At 35.3% G+C, this 17,248-nt stretch overlaps 1 protein-coding gene across 2 annotated transcripts in view; it reads left to right on the top strand.

Annotated features, from left to right (window-relative positions):
• LOC101400481 (transmembrane protease serine 11C-like) overlaps positions 1 to 17,248 on the top strand; it is a 61,158-nt gene that overhangs the window by 21,976 nt on the left and 21,934 nt on the right. For both annotated transcript variants that reach the window (XM_004419110.2, XM_087434694.1), the window contains exons 4-5: positions 6,890 to 6,957; positions 10,757 to 10,920. In XM_004419110.2, coding sequence (XP_004419167.2) covers positions 6,890 to 6,957; positions 10,757 to 10,920 — 232 coding nt within the window. The remainder of the gene's footprint in view (positions 1 to 6,889; positions 6,958 to 10,756; positions 10,921 to 17,248) is intronic.

Below are 17,248 nucleotides of genomic sequence, written 5' to 3'. Positions count from 1 at the left end.
GACTAAATCAAATATTCTACTAGAATTTCACACCAATGTAATAGAAAAAGAAATAATACGTATATATTGAAAAGAATGGAAAAAAAGGTCATTATTTACAGACAATATTACTATAAACTTAAAATATTCAAGAGATTCAATTAAAAAATTACTAGAAGCAATGACAGAGTTTTGTAAGGTGGCCAAATACCAGACCAATAAATAAAAGTAGTAGCTTTCTTTATCACCAAAAACAACAAAATATAAAAGTTATTATTTTTAAATGCCATTTAATAGCAACAAAAAGTATAAAATACACATATATAAAACTAACACAAATTGTATAAAATCCATATAAACTAAACTATAAAATTTTACTAAACAACATAAAAGAATAAATAGAGAGAAAAAACATGTTCCTGTAAGGGAAGACTTTATTTTAATTATATCGATCCTGTCCAAATTAATCTGTAAATTTAGTACAATCCTTTAGTTTATGATAAAGATTTTTTTTAAGTTCAATAAATATTGTTGGGACAATCAGCTAGCTATCTGGAAAATATAGGAAGTAATACTACTCGTGTTCCTGTCATAATCACTCGATACCATAGGTAGTTAGCTTGTACAAGATTATGTTTACTTATTTGAAGAACAGGACTAGTTAAGAGTATTTTTAACGTCCTTTATAGATTTAAAATTCCATAAATCTGTGGACTTATTACTATCAATTCTAGGATGCTATTATCTAACAACTCCAACCCAAAATGTTGTCCCCTGTCTCTGAACACCTACATAAACCACAATCTATGGTACTAATTTTGGCACTTAATTGTCTTTTCTTTGCAGCTACAAGTATGCTCTCTGTATCTATTGCCCCAATTATCTCCTCAAGTACAGAGACTAGTCAGTATGAGCATATTAAAATAATATTTTAAAAGAAGAAAAAGAAGACAAAAGCCAGGGGGAAGGGGGTTTTGAAGGAGAGAGACAAGAAAAATGATGAACAGCTTATAGAGAAAAAGGTAGATTTATGAATCACCAGAAATATTTCTGTAACCTAAGAGAGTTAACACAGGAATTATTCTGAGCAGATAAGTAGCTATACTATTCTCTCTTTCCATAGGATTCTCTTTTCCAGAGGAAACAAGATACTGTAATATTATTGCTCTCCTAGAATGTACTACAGTATTTCATGGTCTCTTCTTCAGATATCATTAGCCAGCTCACACACTGTCATCTTCTAAACACATTGCTCTTGACTCTGTGTTCTCCTCCAGCATCATTTCCCTGCTCCCTTTTTCATTAAAATTTTGTTGAAAAAGTTAGATATCTTTGCTGTTTCCACCTCTTTATCACCTGTTCTTACCCTAATTCAGCGCAACTCGAATTCCTTTCTCTCCACCCCATTAAACTAATCTTATAGCGGTCACCAGAGACCTCACTGTTGCCAAATCCAAAGGTCACTTCTTACTTGAACTTCTCATCTTTACTTTCCTTCCTTTCTGAAACCTTTTCTCTTTTTGGTTTCTAAGACATCTCCTTCTGCATATTTTCTTCTTCTTCTCCAGCTGCTTTTCCCAGCTGCCTTTGCTGGTTCCCTATCATCTGTAGATCTCTAGATCTCTACATATAGGTGGTCCCCACTGCACTGTCCAGAGTCCCCCCTACTCCTTTCTCTATCTTTCCCGTTCCTTCTATCCTCTCCTCTCTTCTCTATCGATTCTCCCTCTAACTTACTAATCCAAACTTTCTGTTTAAAAGCCATCTACATTGACCACTCCAAAAAGAGAACTCTTTCTCTATCTTCACCCCAAGACCTATTTCTCCCCCCTGTCTGACCCATCTCAGTAAATAACACCAAAATGAACCCAGTTGCTCAACCTAAAAACTTAACAAAGGAATTCTCCTCTCAACCAATAAATCAGCACATTCTATTGACTCCACCACCAAAATATAACTTTAATATCCTTAACTGCAGCCCCTATCATCTTTCTTGCCTAAACTCCTACAATTGCCTCCTAACTGATTTCTTTGCTTTCACCTAATCTCCCTATAATCTGTTCTCCATACAGTAGCTAAAGTGATTTTTTAAAAATGAAAATCAAATCACATCACTCACCAGCTTAGAAATCTTCCAAAGACTTTCAATTTCACTCATATTTATATAAAGATATAAACATAAAAAAGAAAATACATAAAATGGAGGAATAGGATCAAAACATATAAAATGAATTTTTTTAAGTACGGACGTCTTTTTTCTTTTCTGCTTGTTTTTCTCCACTCCCCCCTCTCCCTCTCCACATATCCCCAAACTCCACCTCAAAATAACCCATATTAACAAAACAGTGTGTATCCTTCCTTATTTTCCTCCTTGATTATATTAGCATATATAGAAAAACAAAAGACATAGGGGTGCTTGTCAATATTTTACCAAATGTGTTCATCTTGTACACACTTTTATAAAACTTGTTTGCTTTTCTCAGCAGTATCTCATAGAAATTTATACAAATCAATGTAAAAGTTTAATCTATTCTTTTCAGTGACCACATAATATTCTTTACTGTGGATGTAGCACAATATATTCAACCCTTCCCCAACTTATAGGCATTTACTTCGTTTCCAGGTTTTGACTAATATAACCAACATTACAAAAAATATCCTTCTACAAACATCTTTATATTTATATACATTTGACAGGTTTCTAGACTAAGATTTCTTAGTCAAATAGGGATTTTAATTTTAAGAAATGTTGCCAGATTGCTTTCCAAAGGGTTGAAATAATTCACATTTCCACCAGTCGTGTATTTGAGTACTCTTCCTCCATATTCAACAACAGGTGCAACCACTTTTTACTTTGTGCTAGTTTGGTAATGTATATCACTGTTACTTTAATTTGCATTTCCCTGACTACTGGTGAGGTTGAGAACTTTTTCTCTACATGGTGGCCACTGGGCTTGCTCACTGTGAATTTCCCGTTCACATCCTTTGCCTAAATTTTTCTATTGGGTTGTTTGTCTTACCCTTGTCAATTTATAAAAATCTCTATAAATTACAGATGTTAATACTTGCTCTACTATTTGGGAAAATATCTTCCCAAATGTACTTTTTACCATCTGATTATTTATGTGGTTTTATGTTTACTTTATTTTCAATTTTCTGAATTTTCTGTCTTGATTCAAATGGTTTCCACAGCCCATAAAAGAAGTGTACCCAGTTTCCTAGGGAGTTTTTTTCCCTCTACTTTTAAGTCTTTATCTATATGGAAATAGCTTTAGTAAAAGGTAGGGATATTTTCTTTCAGGTATAGATAGCCAGTTGAGCTGGCACTACTTTTTAAATAATCCAGCCTTTCTCAATGATTTAAAATGCCATCCCTGTTATATTCTAAATCCCCATATATTCTAGGATCTATTTTTCCATTCTATATCAGGTTCCACACTAATTGTATAGTATTTTCGTCCCATACCTTCATTTTCAACAGTCTTTCATCCCTTTATTTACAAATATGATACTTTTAAATAATAGATAACCAGGTTTTGTTTTTGAATGCAACTTAGATTCTTTAATGACAAAATTTTGTCTATTCTAATTAATTTTGTAACAAGTAATATACTTGATTTTATGTCTCCAGTGTGTTTTAAGGAAATAAAGTATTTTATTTTTTTGCTTTCTTTTCCATATTTTTGCTAATTTAAATTGTTTTTAATTCTATTTTTTCTTCTTGAAAATTTCAATATACTTAGTTAATAGTTAACTTATCCTTCCTGGAACTCAAAATTAGATGAATATTTTTCTACTATTATAAAAAAATTATTAGCCTCATCAAAACATTATATTCTTTATGTTAACTCCCAACCCAAGAAAAGGAGGCCTTTAACATACTTCCACTTCTGTCCTCTCCTCCTCTTTCCATTCCACACTCCTGATGAGGCTTTTTAACACTTTTATTTCCCTTCCCTCCTCTGCCCTCCTTCACTAGTCCTAATAACTAGGTTTTTCTGAGATAGTACCTGAAGTTCTAAACTATTATTAGGATGTTTCTTAAAGTATGTTGCTTCTGCTGCAAGCATTTAAGTTATACATTCATTGTATTGAACACACATACACCCAGATTTCATTGCTCACCATTTGTTCTCTCTTCTCTTCATCTTCCCCTTTATTGAGATCTCAATTCTAATTTATATCTTGCTTTACTAGAGTCCTTAGTCATGTATTTTTCTCAGTTTTAATATATGAATGATATATTATGAAATACTCAAACATCCATAAATATCTTTCTTTTGCTCTAACTTGAGATTGTATCTTGATTGGGAATAGGATTGTTGTCAGCTTTCTCTCTCAGAGTATGAGGATATTATTCCACCAACTTCCAATTTCAAATGTTACAGATGAAATATCCGATTCTATTCTATCAAAATATTTTTTTATTCTATATGAAAGTTTGTAGAAATTTCTCTTTGTATCTAAAATTCAAGAATATTCCCCAGATACATCAAACCTGCTTGAAACTCAGTCTACCCCTTTGAATCTGCAGATTTTGATTTTATTTAATTCAGAACCATTTGCTCACATTATTTATTATGATTATTTTATTTCCTCCATCTCTTTCTTTTTCTCTTTCAAACTCCAATTGTTTATAGCCACTTCTCCTGGAATTATGCTTTAAGTGTTTTGCTTCTTTTCACTCATTGTTTTCTTCTTTTTAAATTTTACTATTTTGAGGTGTTTATTCTATTTGGCCTTACAGGCCACAAATTTGGATCTCAAGAGTGACGATCATCTTTTTAAATTGACCTACTAAATTTTTTAACTTGAAAATCATGTTTTTTAGTACCATATAGTATTTTTTGCTATGTCTGAGTGTGCTTATGTGTGCTTCTTTGCCATTGTTGTTTAGGTTGCTGTCTGTTTCCTCCAGAAGTTCTGTTTTGATGAGCATCTAATGTGTTTTATTTCCTTTATCTGCCTGCTGGGCTCTTTCATTTGCATAATCATTTTTCCTTGTTGGCTTAATGGGACCACTGTCTTGTTACTGGAGGCAGACCTATAAGACGGAAGGTGAGATGTTCTTAAATCCTGTAGGCTGAAGTTGGGCAGCAGGCATTCTGCCTCCTCATACCAAGTCCCCAGGAGGGAGTCTTCTAGCTCCTCATTTTCAGCCCCCTGTCAGCCTCGCCTCAGGAGCAAGGAGGCTTCAGCCCCCACTTGCAGTTCCTTCTTGGCCTCGGTGGGGCCATGGAAACCCACTCACATGGTCCTCTGTCAGCTTTATCCCTGGGCTTCCACAGAGCTGTTGGCCAGGCTCTTCCCAAGGCCTGTTGTTATTCTGTCCTTGCACAGGGCTCTCAGACTTTTCTCTAGGTTCTTCCCTGACTTGTGGAAAAGGAAATTCCTCATCACCTCCCTGTTTCCAGGTTCCCATAAAACCCAATCCCACTTGTCCCCAGGAGAGGCAGATATATTGGAATTGGGAATAGAAGAAAAATACAGTATAGTTTAGGTACCATCTTGTCAGGATTTCTCCCTTCACTGTATTTATGAATAACATCCAAACCCCTTACCATGGCCAACAACACTCTCTGTAATCTCGTCCCTACCTACCTGGGCAACCTCAACTTATACACTCTCTCCCTTTCTCATGTTATTTGAGTCACAACAAATTTGCTTCTATCCCTCAAACATACCAATCTTATTCTTACCTAGGACCATAGCACCTGGTATTCCCTCTATCTAGAATACTCTTCTCCCTTTGATTGTCAACTTTTCATCTTTCAGGTCTCACTCAAATGTCATCTCTTCAAAAAGGCCTTATTTGATCATTCAAATACTGTCCCCTGAATCACTCCATCATATTACTTTATTTTACATTTTTTATATCATCTAACACTATCTCAAATTATCATACTTATATATTTATTTCTTGGTCTGCTCATTATCTGTTTCCTCCATTGAATCTCCAAGAAAGTATGGATCTATCTAATATCTTCATAGTTTTATTTCAATAGAAATTTATTGAATAAATGAACACATTCCAATTGCTTTGGAGCAAGAGGAAAAATATAAATTAAGTCTTTGCAATTCCAATAATGAGTCACTATTTTTGAAGGCCTGTCTTTGCCAAACTACAAGTCCTGGGCAGTGCAATCTGCTGTCTGGTGCTCTATGAAGGTCCTACTGTGGGAAATCATCTATTAGGTTGAGATCAGGAGCAGCTGAGAAAGTGATTTTTACATAAAACTTCTCTAAGAGACTTCTATGTATCCTGCTTTGAACCTATCAGCAGGGTATAACTGAAAGAGCAAAGAAAATGGTTTGCAGTCCAGGCATGAAAGGGGGCTCTCATAGTACAAAAAAAAAAAGAAGAAGAAGAAAGAAAGAAATATGTCCTCCTCCTGGGGACATTTCTGTTAAGTTTTATGGCACTGATGTTCAATAAAAAGCTGAACATGGAAGACAAACTATCAGTAGGTCCTTTGAATTCACCTCTTCAGAATAAATATTCTGCCCTATCATGTTACTGTTAGAAAGCAAATATTTTTGCCTCACCTTGCCACGTAATTTATTGATTTAAGAATATGTGTGAATGAATTGAGCTAGTGTAAAGATAATTTTCAAAAAGACACATGTTTAACACATGTTGCATCATTTTCTTAAATGGGTCATGATCTAGAGAAATTTTAATACTAGGTATTTGACCATATTAAGGAATTATTTAATTCCTAGGATGTGGGTGGTAGTAAAATGAAAACTGGTTTGGCTATTTACTGATAATTGGTGAAGCTGAATGGTGGGTACGTGGGGTTCATTATACTATTCTATTTGTTTTCACTTATATTTGAAGTTCTCCACAATGAAAACTTAAAAATAAAAAAAGAAAAAAAAAGTCATTATTCATTTTACTTTTTAACAGATAAATGAAACATTTCATGGATCGAAACTGAGAGGACAGTATGTCAAATCTCATGTTGTCCAAGTAAGGTACGTAAAATAGCCTGAGAGGCACAGAGGAAAACTTTTGTGCTTTGCCTTCATATCTCATACTCAAGAGAATATCTTTGTTTGGTATACATTTGAAAGATCGAAATAAATTTGAAATTGGAGTTTCAAAACCGCTAGCATTTTCAAATGTGGAAGAAGGTATTCAATGTCTGTTGGGAAATTATTAAACCAGAACCAAGAATTGTGGCTAAGTGTGAGTATTAAGGAAAAGTTGAATGGATTGTTTTTTATTTGAGGGTACAAAGTCAAAAAGAAAATCTAGAATCAGGAGATCATTTCAATATAAGAAAAGAATGGGTAATACCAGAGAGCAGTGTACAGGATGTCTGACCCGGGAGTGGCAAACTAGTAGCTAATGGCCCAAATCTAGCTTAGAGTTGTGGACTAAATGTAAAAGTTGGGAAATTTCACACGAAAAACAGAATTCTCAGAATGTGTTGAGAAATCAAAAGATCTGACAATTCGGAGCCCACATTCCCACACGGTAACAACAGGCTAAAACTGAGGCTGCACAGTTTGTAGCAGTCCCTAACACTCACACAATGTGTGCATATGTACTTATACCCAACCAGCTTCACTCTTTACATTACCTTCCTGGCTCTTCTAGAAATCCAATTCTATAGCTACTGTCTAGCAGTGAAGATGTTCATCCAAACACTGGAATCTGCCTCTGCCTAAAACTAGAACTTGTGCTATTTTATTTTCTTGGTTTATTTTTAAATAATCCATGCTCTTAAGTAGTAGCTCCAGAGAACTTTATTTATACTAACTTATTTAACCTGATAACAACCCTGTATGGTAGGTATATATTAGTTTTCCATTTTACAGATGAGGAAACTGAAGCAAAGGTAGGTTAAGTGACTTGCCAAGGTCACACATTTAATAAATAATAAAGCTGTAGTTTGACTCCAAGCAGTCCTGTCTAGATTATTACATCAACTTGTGTAACCTTCATCTTTCACTCCTGCTCCACTACAATCCATTCTCCACACTCAAAGTGAATTGGAAGAACACATCATCCCCCTACTTAATATCCTCTGACAGTTTCCCACAAATTCCAAATTCCTTATATAGTCCACCTAACCCTACCTGATCTGGCTCTGCCTCTGACCTCATCTCATACCATCATCCTCACTCATGAGTTTATAACCACACTAACCTGCTACTATTCTTACAATAAACATGCCAAAATTGTTCCCACCACAGGGTTGTCAAAGCATAAATTGCACCTGACAAAGTTAAACGGACAGTCAAGACTTTGTTCAAGGCTATTGCAATAGAGTAGAGAAGCCAGAACTATGTCTTAACTCCCCAAAACAAAGGGTGATAAGGTTTTTAAAGGCTGGGGTGAGAGAAAGATCTTAGGCCATCTGTGTTTGCTAATTTGCTTTGCCCAAAGAAAAATAAACTTCTCAGATCTTCATGAGAGGAGACAGCTTTGCAACTTGGAGCAAGGTGCCCACCAAAGTTAAGCTTCCACCCTCCCATGGAAATTGAGAGATAGAGGCGCTATCTCCTTTGATGTTTACATTTCAAAGAGATGGCTTTCAGGTCCTTGAGAAAGACATTTCTAGGGTTGTAAAACTGGCAAGAGGCTTTTAAAGATTTACATATAGTTCAAAGGGGCCAAGAAAGGATTCACAATTACAAGTTTTCTAAAGTAAATGTTGTAACAAAAAGAACACCAGAGGCCTAGAGTCAGGAAGAAGCTGTCTAACATTTAATAAAACTTAAGTGAATGTTAAGGCTATCTCGGTCAGGACCTTTGCACTTGACATTCCTTCTTTCTGGAACATTCCTTCCTCAGGTTTTAGCATCACTCACTCCTTGTCATTAGGGTCTTACTTCAAAGAGGCCTTCCCTGAAGCTGTCTATCATGTTCCCACCTCTACCATTCAAGTCATTGCTCTATTTTCTTCATAGCAAGTACCTTGAAGATTATTTTATTTATTTGTTTTCTTGTTTATCTGTCTCTCCTACTAGCATGAGAACAGAGACTTTGTGGTCTTATATGCTGATAGCTGATACAACTCTGGTACCTAGAACTCTGTCTGTCATATTGCCTGAACAAATACACATTTGTTGAATGAATGAATGAATGAACCAATCAATTGAAAGTTCAGGAACGGAAAGGAAAACTGCTTGTGGCAAAGAATTACAGGCATTTGTCATATCAAACTAAAGATTATTTTATGAGTCAAGAGAAGGTAAAATTAAAATAACTTTTAGTTCCTGTTTTCAGTAGAAAAGAAGATCATATGAACCCAAATGATGTCATATTAAATCCATATGTCTACATTTACTTTAGTTTTAGATTGTTATTTGACCCAGGAGAAAAGCTCAGAGTGACATCTATGGTTTAACAAAATCTTTAAAATAAACAGAGTAATGTGACGTCTTGCCTATTCCATAAGGAATAAAGGATTGTCCCTATAGATCAGACAAGAATAGATTAGCAGTGTACCTGCACAAAAGCAGAAGAGGTAAGAATACTTAATAAACTGATACGCAATCACTAAAGGCTTAACACTATACAAAGCAAATAAAAATAATACATGTATAGTACTCAAAGGAAGAACATCTGGTATACATACACCCTAAAACATAAAGTAATAAGGAGTTATATAGAAATTAGCTAATCTATTTATTTAGAATTGTCTTGGAAAAAAAGAATTGAAATAATAGGGCTTTATAATTACTCAGAAAATTTTGGATCTTGGCCACGGTTTATGTGTTTGTTCATGAGTGTTATGGAGGTTTGGAAGTGGATGTTTTCAGGATCTTTCTTGAATCACATAGAGCTCTGGGATTGTTGTAGATTTTCAAATGCACACATGCAGAGAAATGCCTAGGAATACGTGAGGAGGCACAGGAACAGAGGGTAGAGCAGAGTAGACATTCCACCAAGTCAGTAGTAGTTACCCCCTTTTAAAATTTCTGGTTTATACATTTGCATCTTCAAGTCAGAATTACAAATAAAATAAATCCAATCTAATGTTTTTGCTTAGTCATGATTTCCAACAGATGAGAGAGAAGTGGCCCACTATTGCAAATTGTGCCTCCACTAAAAAAAAAAAAAAAAAACAAGATAATAAACAATTCTTTCATCTTACCCGTTACATTTCATTCTATTGGCCCTTCTTACAGAGTCCATAGTGGATTTATACTACATATATACATTTATATTAATAAATAATTTTTGCACAGGGCCAGCCCCAGTGGCCTAGTGGTTAAGTTCACCACAGTCAGCTTCAACAGCCCTGATTGGGTTCCCAGGCACAGACCTACACCACTCATCTGTCAGTGGCCATGCTGTGGCATTGGCTCACATACAAAAAGAGGAAGACTAGCAACAGATGTTAGCTCAGGGCAAATCTTCCTCAGCAAAAATAAATAAATAAATAATCTTGGTACAGCACTCTCAAATTTTAAAAATATCTCCATATACATTATCTTATATGGTGTTTACAATAACCCGGTAAATAACATTATATGCCCATTATAGAGAGGAGGAAATTTAAGTACAGAGAATGCCAACAGCTTGCTGTAGTCAAGGAGTAGGCAAACGGTGAATCTAGAATACAAACTCAGTCCCCCTGAGTCTAAACTACACTTTCTTTACTGTTCACTATGTCCATAAAGTGCCATTTCCACTCTGTTGGGAGGAACTGGAACAGCTGCCAGGAGCTTTGCTTAACACAGGATAGAATGACTCCACTAAGAGCGATGGGAGCTCAGTAATAAAAGCGTAATTTATTTGTCTGTTTCTGTTCTGCAGCCGAGCCAAAGGGAAAGTGATAATACATGCTGTGCTGAAGTTTAAATCCTGTTATAAAAATAATGCAGCAAAATTTGGGGATAGAATTGAAACCACTTTACGTGAGAAGCTAAAGGGTGAAACTGGGTCTTTACATATAAATTCTTCTTCATTTAAATTTTCAGGTAAGCCTTTTGATGTATGATAGAGAATGATTTTCATCTTTTAATTTGAATATGGTTTTTTTGTGTAAATGAAAACAGCACTTCTCTCTTTAAATATCATTTCATAGACAATGATAATCGTTTTTAACCACTGTTAAAAATAATCAAGGTCCACATTAATCAACTTCCTGATATAATATCATCCTTGTATTCTTGGAATTAAACATTATGTGATGATAGAGTTTAAAAAAAAAAGTCATTAGGGTCCCAAATAACATTTCTTTGCAAAACAAGGCAGCCTTAAACTCTTAAACTCTTGTTCTGTGGCTCCTTCTGTGGGTCATGATTTCTCCCTCAGTTCTTTTGGGTGTCTCAAGAATCTACACTCATAGGGGCCGGCCCTGTGGCCTAGTGGTTAAGTTTGCATGCTCCGCTTCAGCAGCCCAGGTTTGCAGGTTTGAATCCCAGGTGCAGACCTACACCACTCGTCAGCCATGCTGTGGCAGTGTCTCTACAAAATAGAAGAGGATTGGCACAGATGTTAGCTCAGGGCAAATCTTCCTCAAGCAAATAGAGGAAGATTGGCAACAGATGTTTGCTCAGGGCTAATCTTCCTCAGGAAAAAAAAAAGAAGAATCAATACTCCTAAATTCCAGAATTGAGTTTGAATCTCTTTAACATCAAACTTACTTTTTGATAGCCCTTAAATGGACTTTGTCTCTCTCACTCTTATGACCAATTCTTGGTCACCTAACAATATTGTGAAAGACAGCTTCTAAAATGTCAGGATAAACATCCCTCCATTCCCAGGATAATGAGTGTCTCTCTGGTGTTGATAAAAGTAGAGCCAATACCTGGCACAGCTAAGCTAGGCTATCAGTTCTCTGGTACAACAAATTTGACCAAGGGCAGAAAAGTATCCCTATCCCTACAAGAAGGACTAAAAGGACTAAACGTTTATGAAAAACAAAAAATCTAGGCCAAAGGTTTATTTGCATGGAACATCAAAAGGATCAAAAAGCAAAACCTAAACATGCTTCTCCTGGATAAGAAGCCATCACGTTGTTGAAATGTGATTCTCCTTGGGTTATATCAGACGCTTTCTCTTAGAACCTTCCTTCTCACACAGCTTGTCCCATGTGTGGTGACCTCGAAAGAACAAAGAGAAACAAAGAGCTCTCCAATTTATAGAGAATTTGCCACCGAAGATACATTTTTGGAAACTCATCTGCTAAAAACATGAGCTCACGTAGTAAAGAAAAAGCATTATATTCCCAGTATTCCTCCAAACTTTAAGAACGTTATGTAGGATCCTAGGAAAACAGACTTTCTGGGGGTCTTTTCCAGATTTGTGGTTTTTCTCAGTAGTTTATTCACTACAATCCCATCCTACAATTTTATGAAAGGCAGTGACTGTTAAATGTAAGACACTTAAGGAAGGATGGATGGTGTTTCAATATTGTCTTAGCCTCTACCTGTTGCTTAGAAACTTCCTCTCCCTCCTTCTTCACCTCTCATTAGAAGCTAGATGCCTTGTGAAACCAGGTTCACAGGTGCAGGATCAAATTTAGCAGCCAAGTGGGGCAGTCCTCCAAAACCACAATGAAATGAGTTAACACAAAGTTCCTACTGATTCAAGACACCTCCTACTGAAAGGGATTGTGAGTCTTCATTGGTCACCACATAAATGGGTCTCTGGCTTAGGGATCTACAAAGAGCTTACTTAGGTAGTCAAGGTTGCTGTCACAGTACCTTATTGAATAGTCTGACCTTCCTATACTACCTGGTTAGTTCAGTTGCTTAGAGCCTTCATTTTCACTCAAGCTGCTTAACACAGAGGAAAAAGTCACTACTTTCTACAGCTGTGGCTTAGACATCACTGGCCAGTGCTATTAGCTACAACGAATGACTGTATATAGCACTAGTGTTCCTATGTTATTGTTCTTAGAAAGAGGGGATATAGCATAGTGGGTAAGGTCATGGGTCCTGCTATGAGATATGAATCCCAGGTCCTCGACAAATTAGCTGTGTGACTTTGGAAAAACTACTTAACATTTCTGTGCCTCAGTCTAACCATCGCATCATGAGGATGATGACAGTAATAAGAAATACTTCATATGGTTGTTGTGAGTATTTCAAAGACCTAATACATACAAAGCTCTTAAAGAAATAGGACTAATACAGAGTAAGTGTCATTAATAGTTGAGTTTTCATCAGGAGAACAAAAACACTCAAAATGTGTGTCTTATAGATTGTAAATTTGCAAGTCACCTATATATATATATTACTACTATTATATATAATGTACTATTATTTTTATTAAAATAGTACTACCTTTACCCTCCCTCTCCCCACCCCCACAACCCCCACCCAAAGCAAATCCCTTCATCTCACAGAGCCTTAGCTTCTTCATCTTTAAAAAGGAGATTATGGTTCATATACTTCATGGTGTTTTTTTCTGAAAAAAACACCATGAGCATATACATCTAAAGCCCTTAGCGCAGTGCCTGGCACAGAACAAGCACTCAATAAATAGTAATCAATATACTTTCTTCTATATGTACACTGTGCAAAGGAATATTTTCCCAGCCCTCATGGTTATTCTCCTGATAATTGTGTACTTGGATGTTCACTGTGCAGCCACCTGAATCTTAGGAAGCATACCTATGTGCTTTTTATGTATCGATTCAAAACAGGGCAATAGCCCATTTAAAGAGATTCGACAAGCCTCAGGGATGAAGTAAATCAGTGGCAGTTGAACCAAGGGATAAAAATTATTGCTCTTGTAGAAATAGAAAGTTAATCAACTAAAATATCCATTAACATTTCAGCACTTAATAATTACACCTACCCTAGGAAAATTGCTTTATATAACTCTTAGTTATAATACTAAATCAGAATCAAGAAAATTTTTAAATCATCTATTATTGGCTTAATTTATTTATTCATTTATTGAATAAATACTGACTGAATGCTGACTATGGCCCAGGAAATTTGGATAAAATTCTACCTTACTAGTTATTTTTTGTTTATGCTAATATTATAAATTCACTTTTTTTTCCTATGCACATACCAAATGATAATGAAATGAGAATCTAAAAAGGGTATTATTCGATAATTCTTTTAAAATTTGCCATGGATCATCACAACCAAAAATCAAAATCTCACAGAATTTCTGCTCAGAATTTGTATTCTCTATAACTGCCGTGTGTGTTAAATTATTAATCCTAGATCAATGGCAAAATTAGGAATAGTGAAAATGAGTTACTGCTTTCTGGTCCAGATCAAATGCATGAAAATTCATTGCATAGTGGACATCTAGAAGACTTTAGACTTGGAAAAGACTTTGGAGATCTTTGGTCTGGTTCCATCATTTACAGGTTAGGAAGATTCAATGAAGAGAAGTCATTCATCCAAAGTTATAAAATAAAGAACAGGCAGACCTAAGATTTGAACCCATATCTTCTGATTCTAAGTGCACTGTGCATTCTCTACACTATCTTATGAATCAGATTGGAATTGACAGCTGCACTAAAAATCTGCTTAAGCTGCTGGTTTAAACTTCCTAGTGAAAAAAAAATCTACATCTTTTTTTAAATCTGTAGTCAACCATTCCAAATCCAAATCTTTTAAACTCTGTCCTCAGTTTTAACATCAATGAAGAAAGGATGTAAATCCACATATAACTTAAAAAATTCATGAGAGGAGTTAAAATCAAATATTATGAAATATTAATTTTAATAATTATGAAGTACTTGTAGAAACGCTTTGCTAGGCACTATGGGGAATTCCAAGAAAAAAAGAATATTGTCCCTCTCAACAAAAAGTCTACATACAGTAAAGCTCACACTGAGTTACTATATATGAAATGAAAGGCACAATGAGTATCATCATTTCAAAATATATTTTAAGTTTATTTAGTATAAACAGTGTGATGTGGATTGGACCTAATACTGTCGTCATTTGGTAAAATCAAGCAGTGACTGCAAACTGCTAGATGAGAACAGCTGAAAACTGTTTTTGTCAACAACATGCCCAAAGCCCTGTGTTTCTCAGTCCACTGGCCTCTACACCCTTGTCACTACTTTTGGAGAGCAATCCCAGTCAAGGTCGAGTTCCTTTGACATAGCTCACAAAGAAGCCGTTCCTTTCCGTCAGAGCACTTTCTCAGGGTTTAATTATATATTCACTAAGGTGATTATTTCATTAGTGACTGTCTCTCCCATCAGATCTTAATCTCCATTAGAGCAGAGGCCATATCTATTTTTCCTCACCATTATATGTTCAGAGCCTAGCACAGGGCCTGGCATATAGCAGTAAACAGTTGTTGGGTGAATTAACGAATTCCATAACACCAAAGCTGCAACTGAGAACCAGAATAGGAGAGAATATATATAGCCTTTCTCAACTGAAGTTCCACAAAAGAATTAAGCCTTTAAATAAAATGGTATAAATGACTATGTTTTCAGTTCTTCCAAGGATGATACATAGTTAGTACTATTCCAGATGCATAAGAGAGAAGTTCATTCATTTCATAAAAATGAAGGCCCCTAGGACTTTAGAGCTTAATTCTCTTCCAGAATTCCAACAGAGGAGGCCTGATGGCAAGTGTGGCCCATGTATACTACTAGTAGACATCACCACACCCAGATTTAGGATATAAAGAGTGCTTCAGTTATTGAGAGCCATGAACATAATGTGTAATTTCATCTTCCACTCACTCCCGAATTCCATGAAAAATGACAGTGCTACTACCTTCCAAGGTACTAACAAAACCAGTATTTGTGGAATGTATTCTTGAGAGATCATGAGAGATCAATGTTTTCTCCATCAATTCTAAAGCTCAGTAGATCAGAAGATTTTCAAACTGACTAGTGAGCATAAAACCTAGAAAAACCATTGATGGTAGTTTTTGCCTGCCTATGAAGGAATTATTTCCTGAAAAATCTCTCATAAAGGCAAATTCCTTAACCTAATAGCATTGACTTCAGTGGAGAAAGTTTTTATGCATTCTCAAACCCCCAAATTTATATTCACTTGTGATTAAACAATATCACATTCCTTTAAAATAGAGATAACCTCAATAGTTAAAATTAGTTAACAAAATCAATTTTCCTTATTATTTTATGATATAACTGCTTACATGATCTCGTTACTTTATAGCCTAACAATCAAAACAGAACATACATATGATATTTAATGTTTATGTAATTCAAACTTTAATGCAAAATAAAAAAGAAAGAAAGAAAAGAACAAGTAAAGCAATGCAAGTGATATCTCACCAAACAAGCTGACCTCACAGCATGATGCACTTGACTATCACTGCCATAAACTATCAAGCCAAGAGCTAAGAAGAAATTGAACACTAGATTAGATGTACCAACTACACAACTGCAAGGATGATCACACGGTGCTCTCCTGAAGCTCTGGAAGGAAAAATCCAAGTCATTCCTTGTAAAAGCAAAGAAATGCCTCATAAGCTAAAGTGAAGGATTTATATGAAATGCCTAACAAAGTTGAATGCTCATAACTTTAATTGGCATATTTAAGGGTATGACTGTGATTTGTTTTAAAAAATAATAATCATTTCCTACTCAAAATTGCTTTGTATACACTGGTACACTTACCCATCTATTGAATAAGCATGAAAAATATTTTAAATACCTATGCTAAATCATAATTGGTTAAAATAAAAACCCAAATTATGTAGAAGCAATAGAAATAATAATAACATAGACCTACATACATGAGGATGATGATCCTGACCCACTCTCAAGAGTTTTACAAGAAGAATGAAGCTCTGGCCTAGCACTCATTTGTGAGCAGCTGGCCAGCACTGAGGTATGAATCATGTTAGTAAAACACACCTTTTTCATGTGGCTTGACCCTGAGACAATGCATGGCTTCATTTATACTATGCTTTAAGCTACTAACTTAACCAATCATTCTTTGATAAATCCTAGAGGACATTGTTTAAAAGCATATTATTGCCCAGAGTGTCCTTTCTTAATAAGAGCCAATCTTCAGCTCTACAAACCTGTTTTATCAGCAAAAAATCATTCTTAAAATATTCTAAGTAGTGTAAACCTTAATCATTGACAATTTCTTGGAATTAAATCTTTCTAAATAGGCAAATTTTCTGAATAGTTTATATTTTATCCATTTAACAAAATATAAAAAGTCTCCTTAAAATTATATTTTTACAAAAATCTGTCTCAAACTTACCACCTACTTTTCTGACATCGCTATGGACATCCACTAATATACAGTGGATATTGTCGTGCCCTCCGGGCATTTAGGGAAATGTAGGGTTATTGGCGCCTTCATCAAATGACCCCAACATTTGGGT

This window comes from Ceratotherium simum, chromosome 8 (genome assembly GCF_057802395.1).
Source record: "Ceratotherium simum simum isolate JZ-2026a chromosome 8, ASM5780239v1, whole genome shotgun sequence".
NCBI lineage: Eukaryota > Metazoa > Chordata > Mammalia > Perissodactyla > Rhinocerotidae > Ceratotherium > Ceratotherium simum.
Note: the sequence above shows the minus strand (reverse complement) of the source record. Positions and strands in the feature narration are given on the sequence as shown.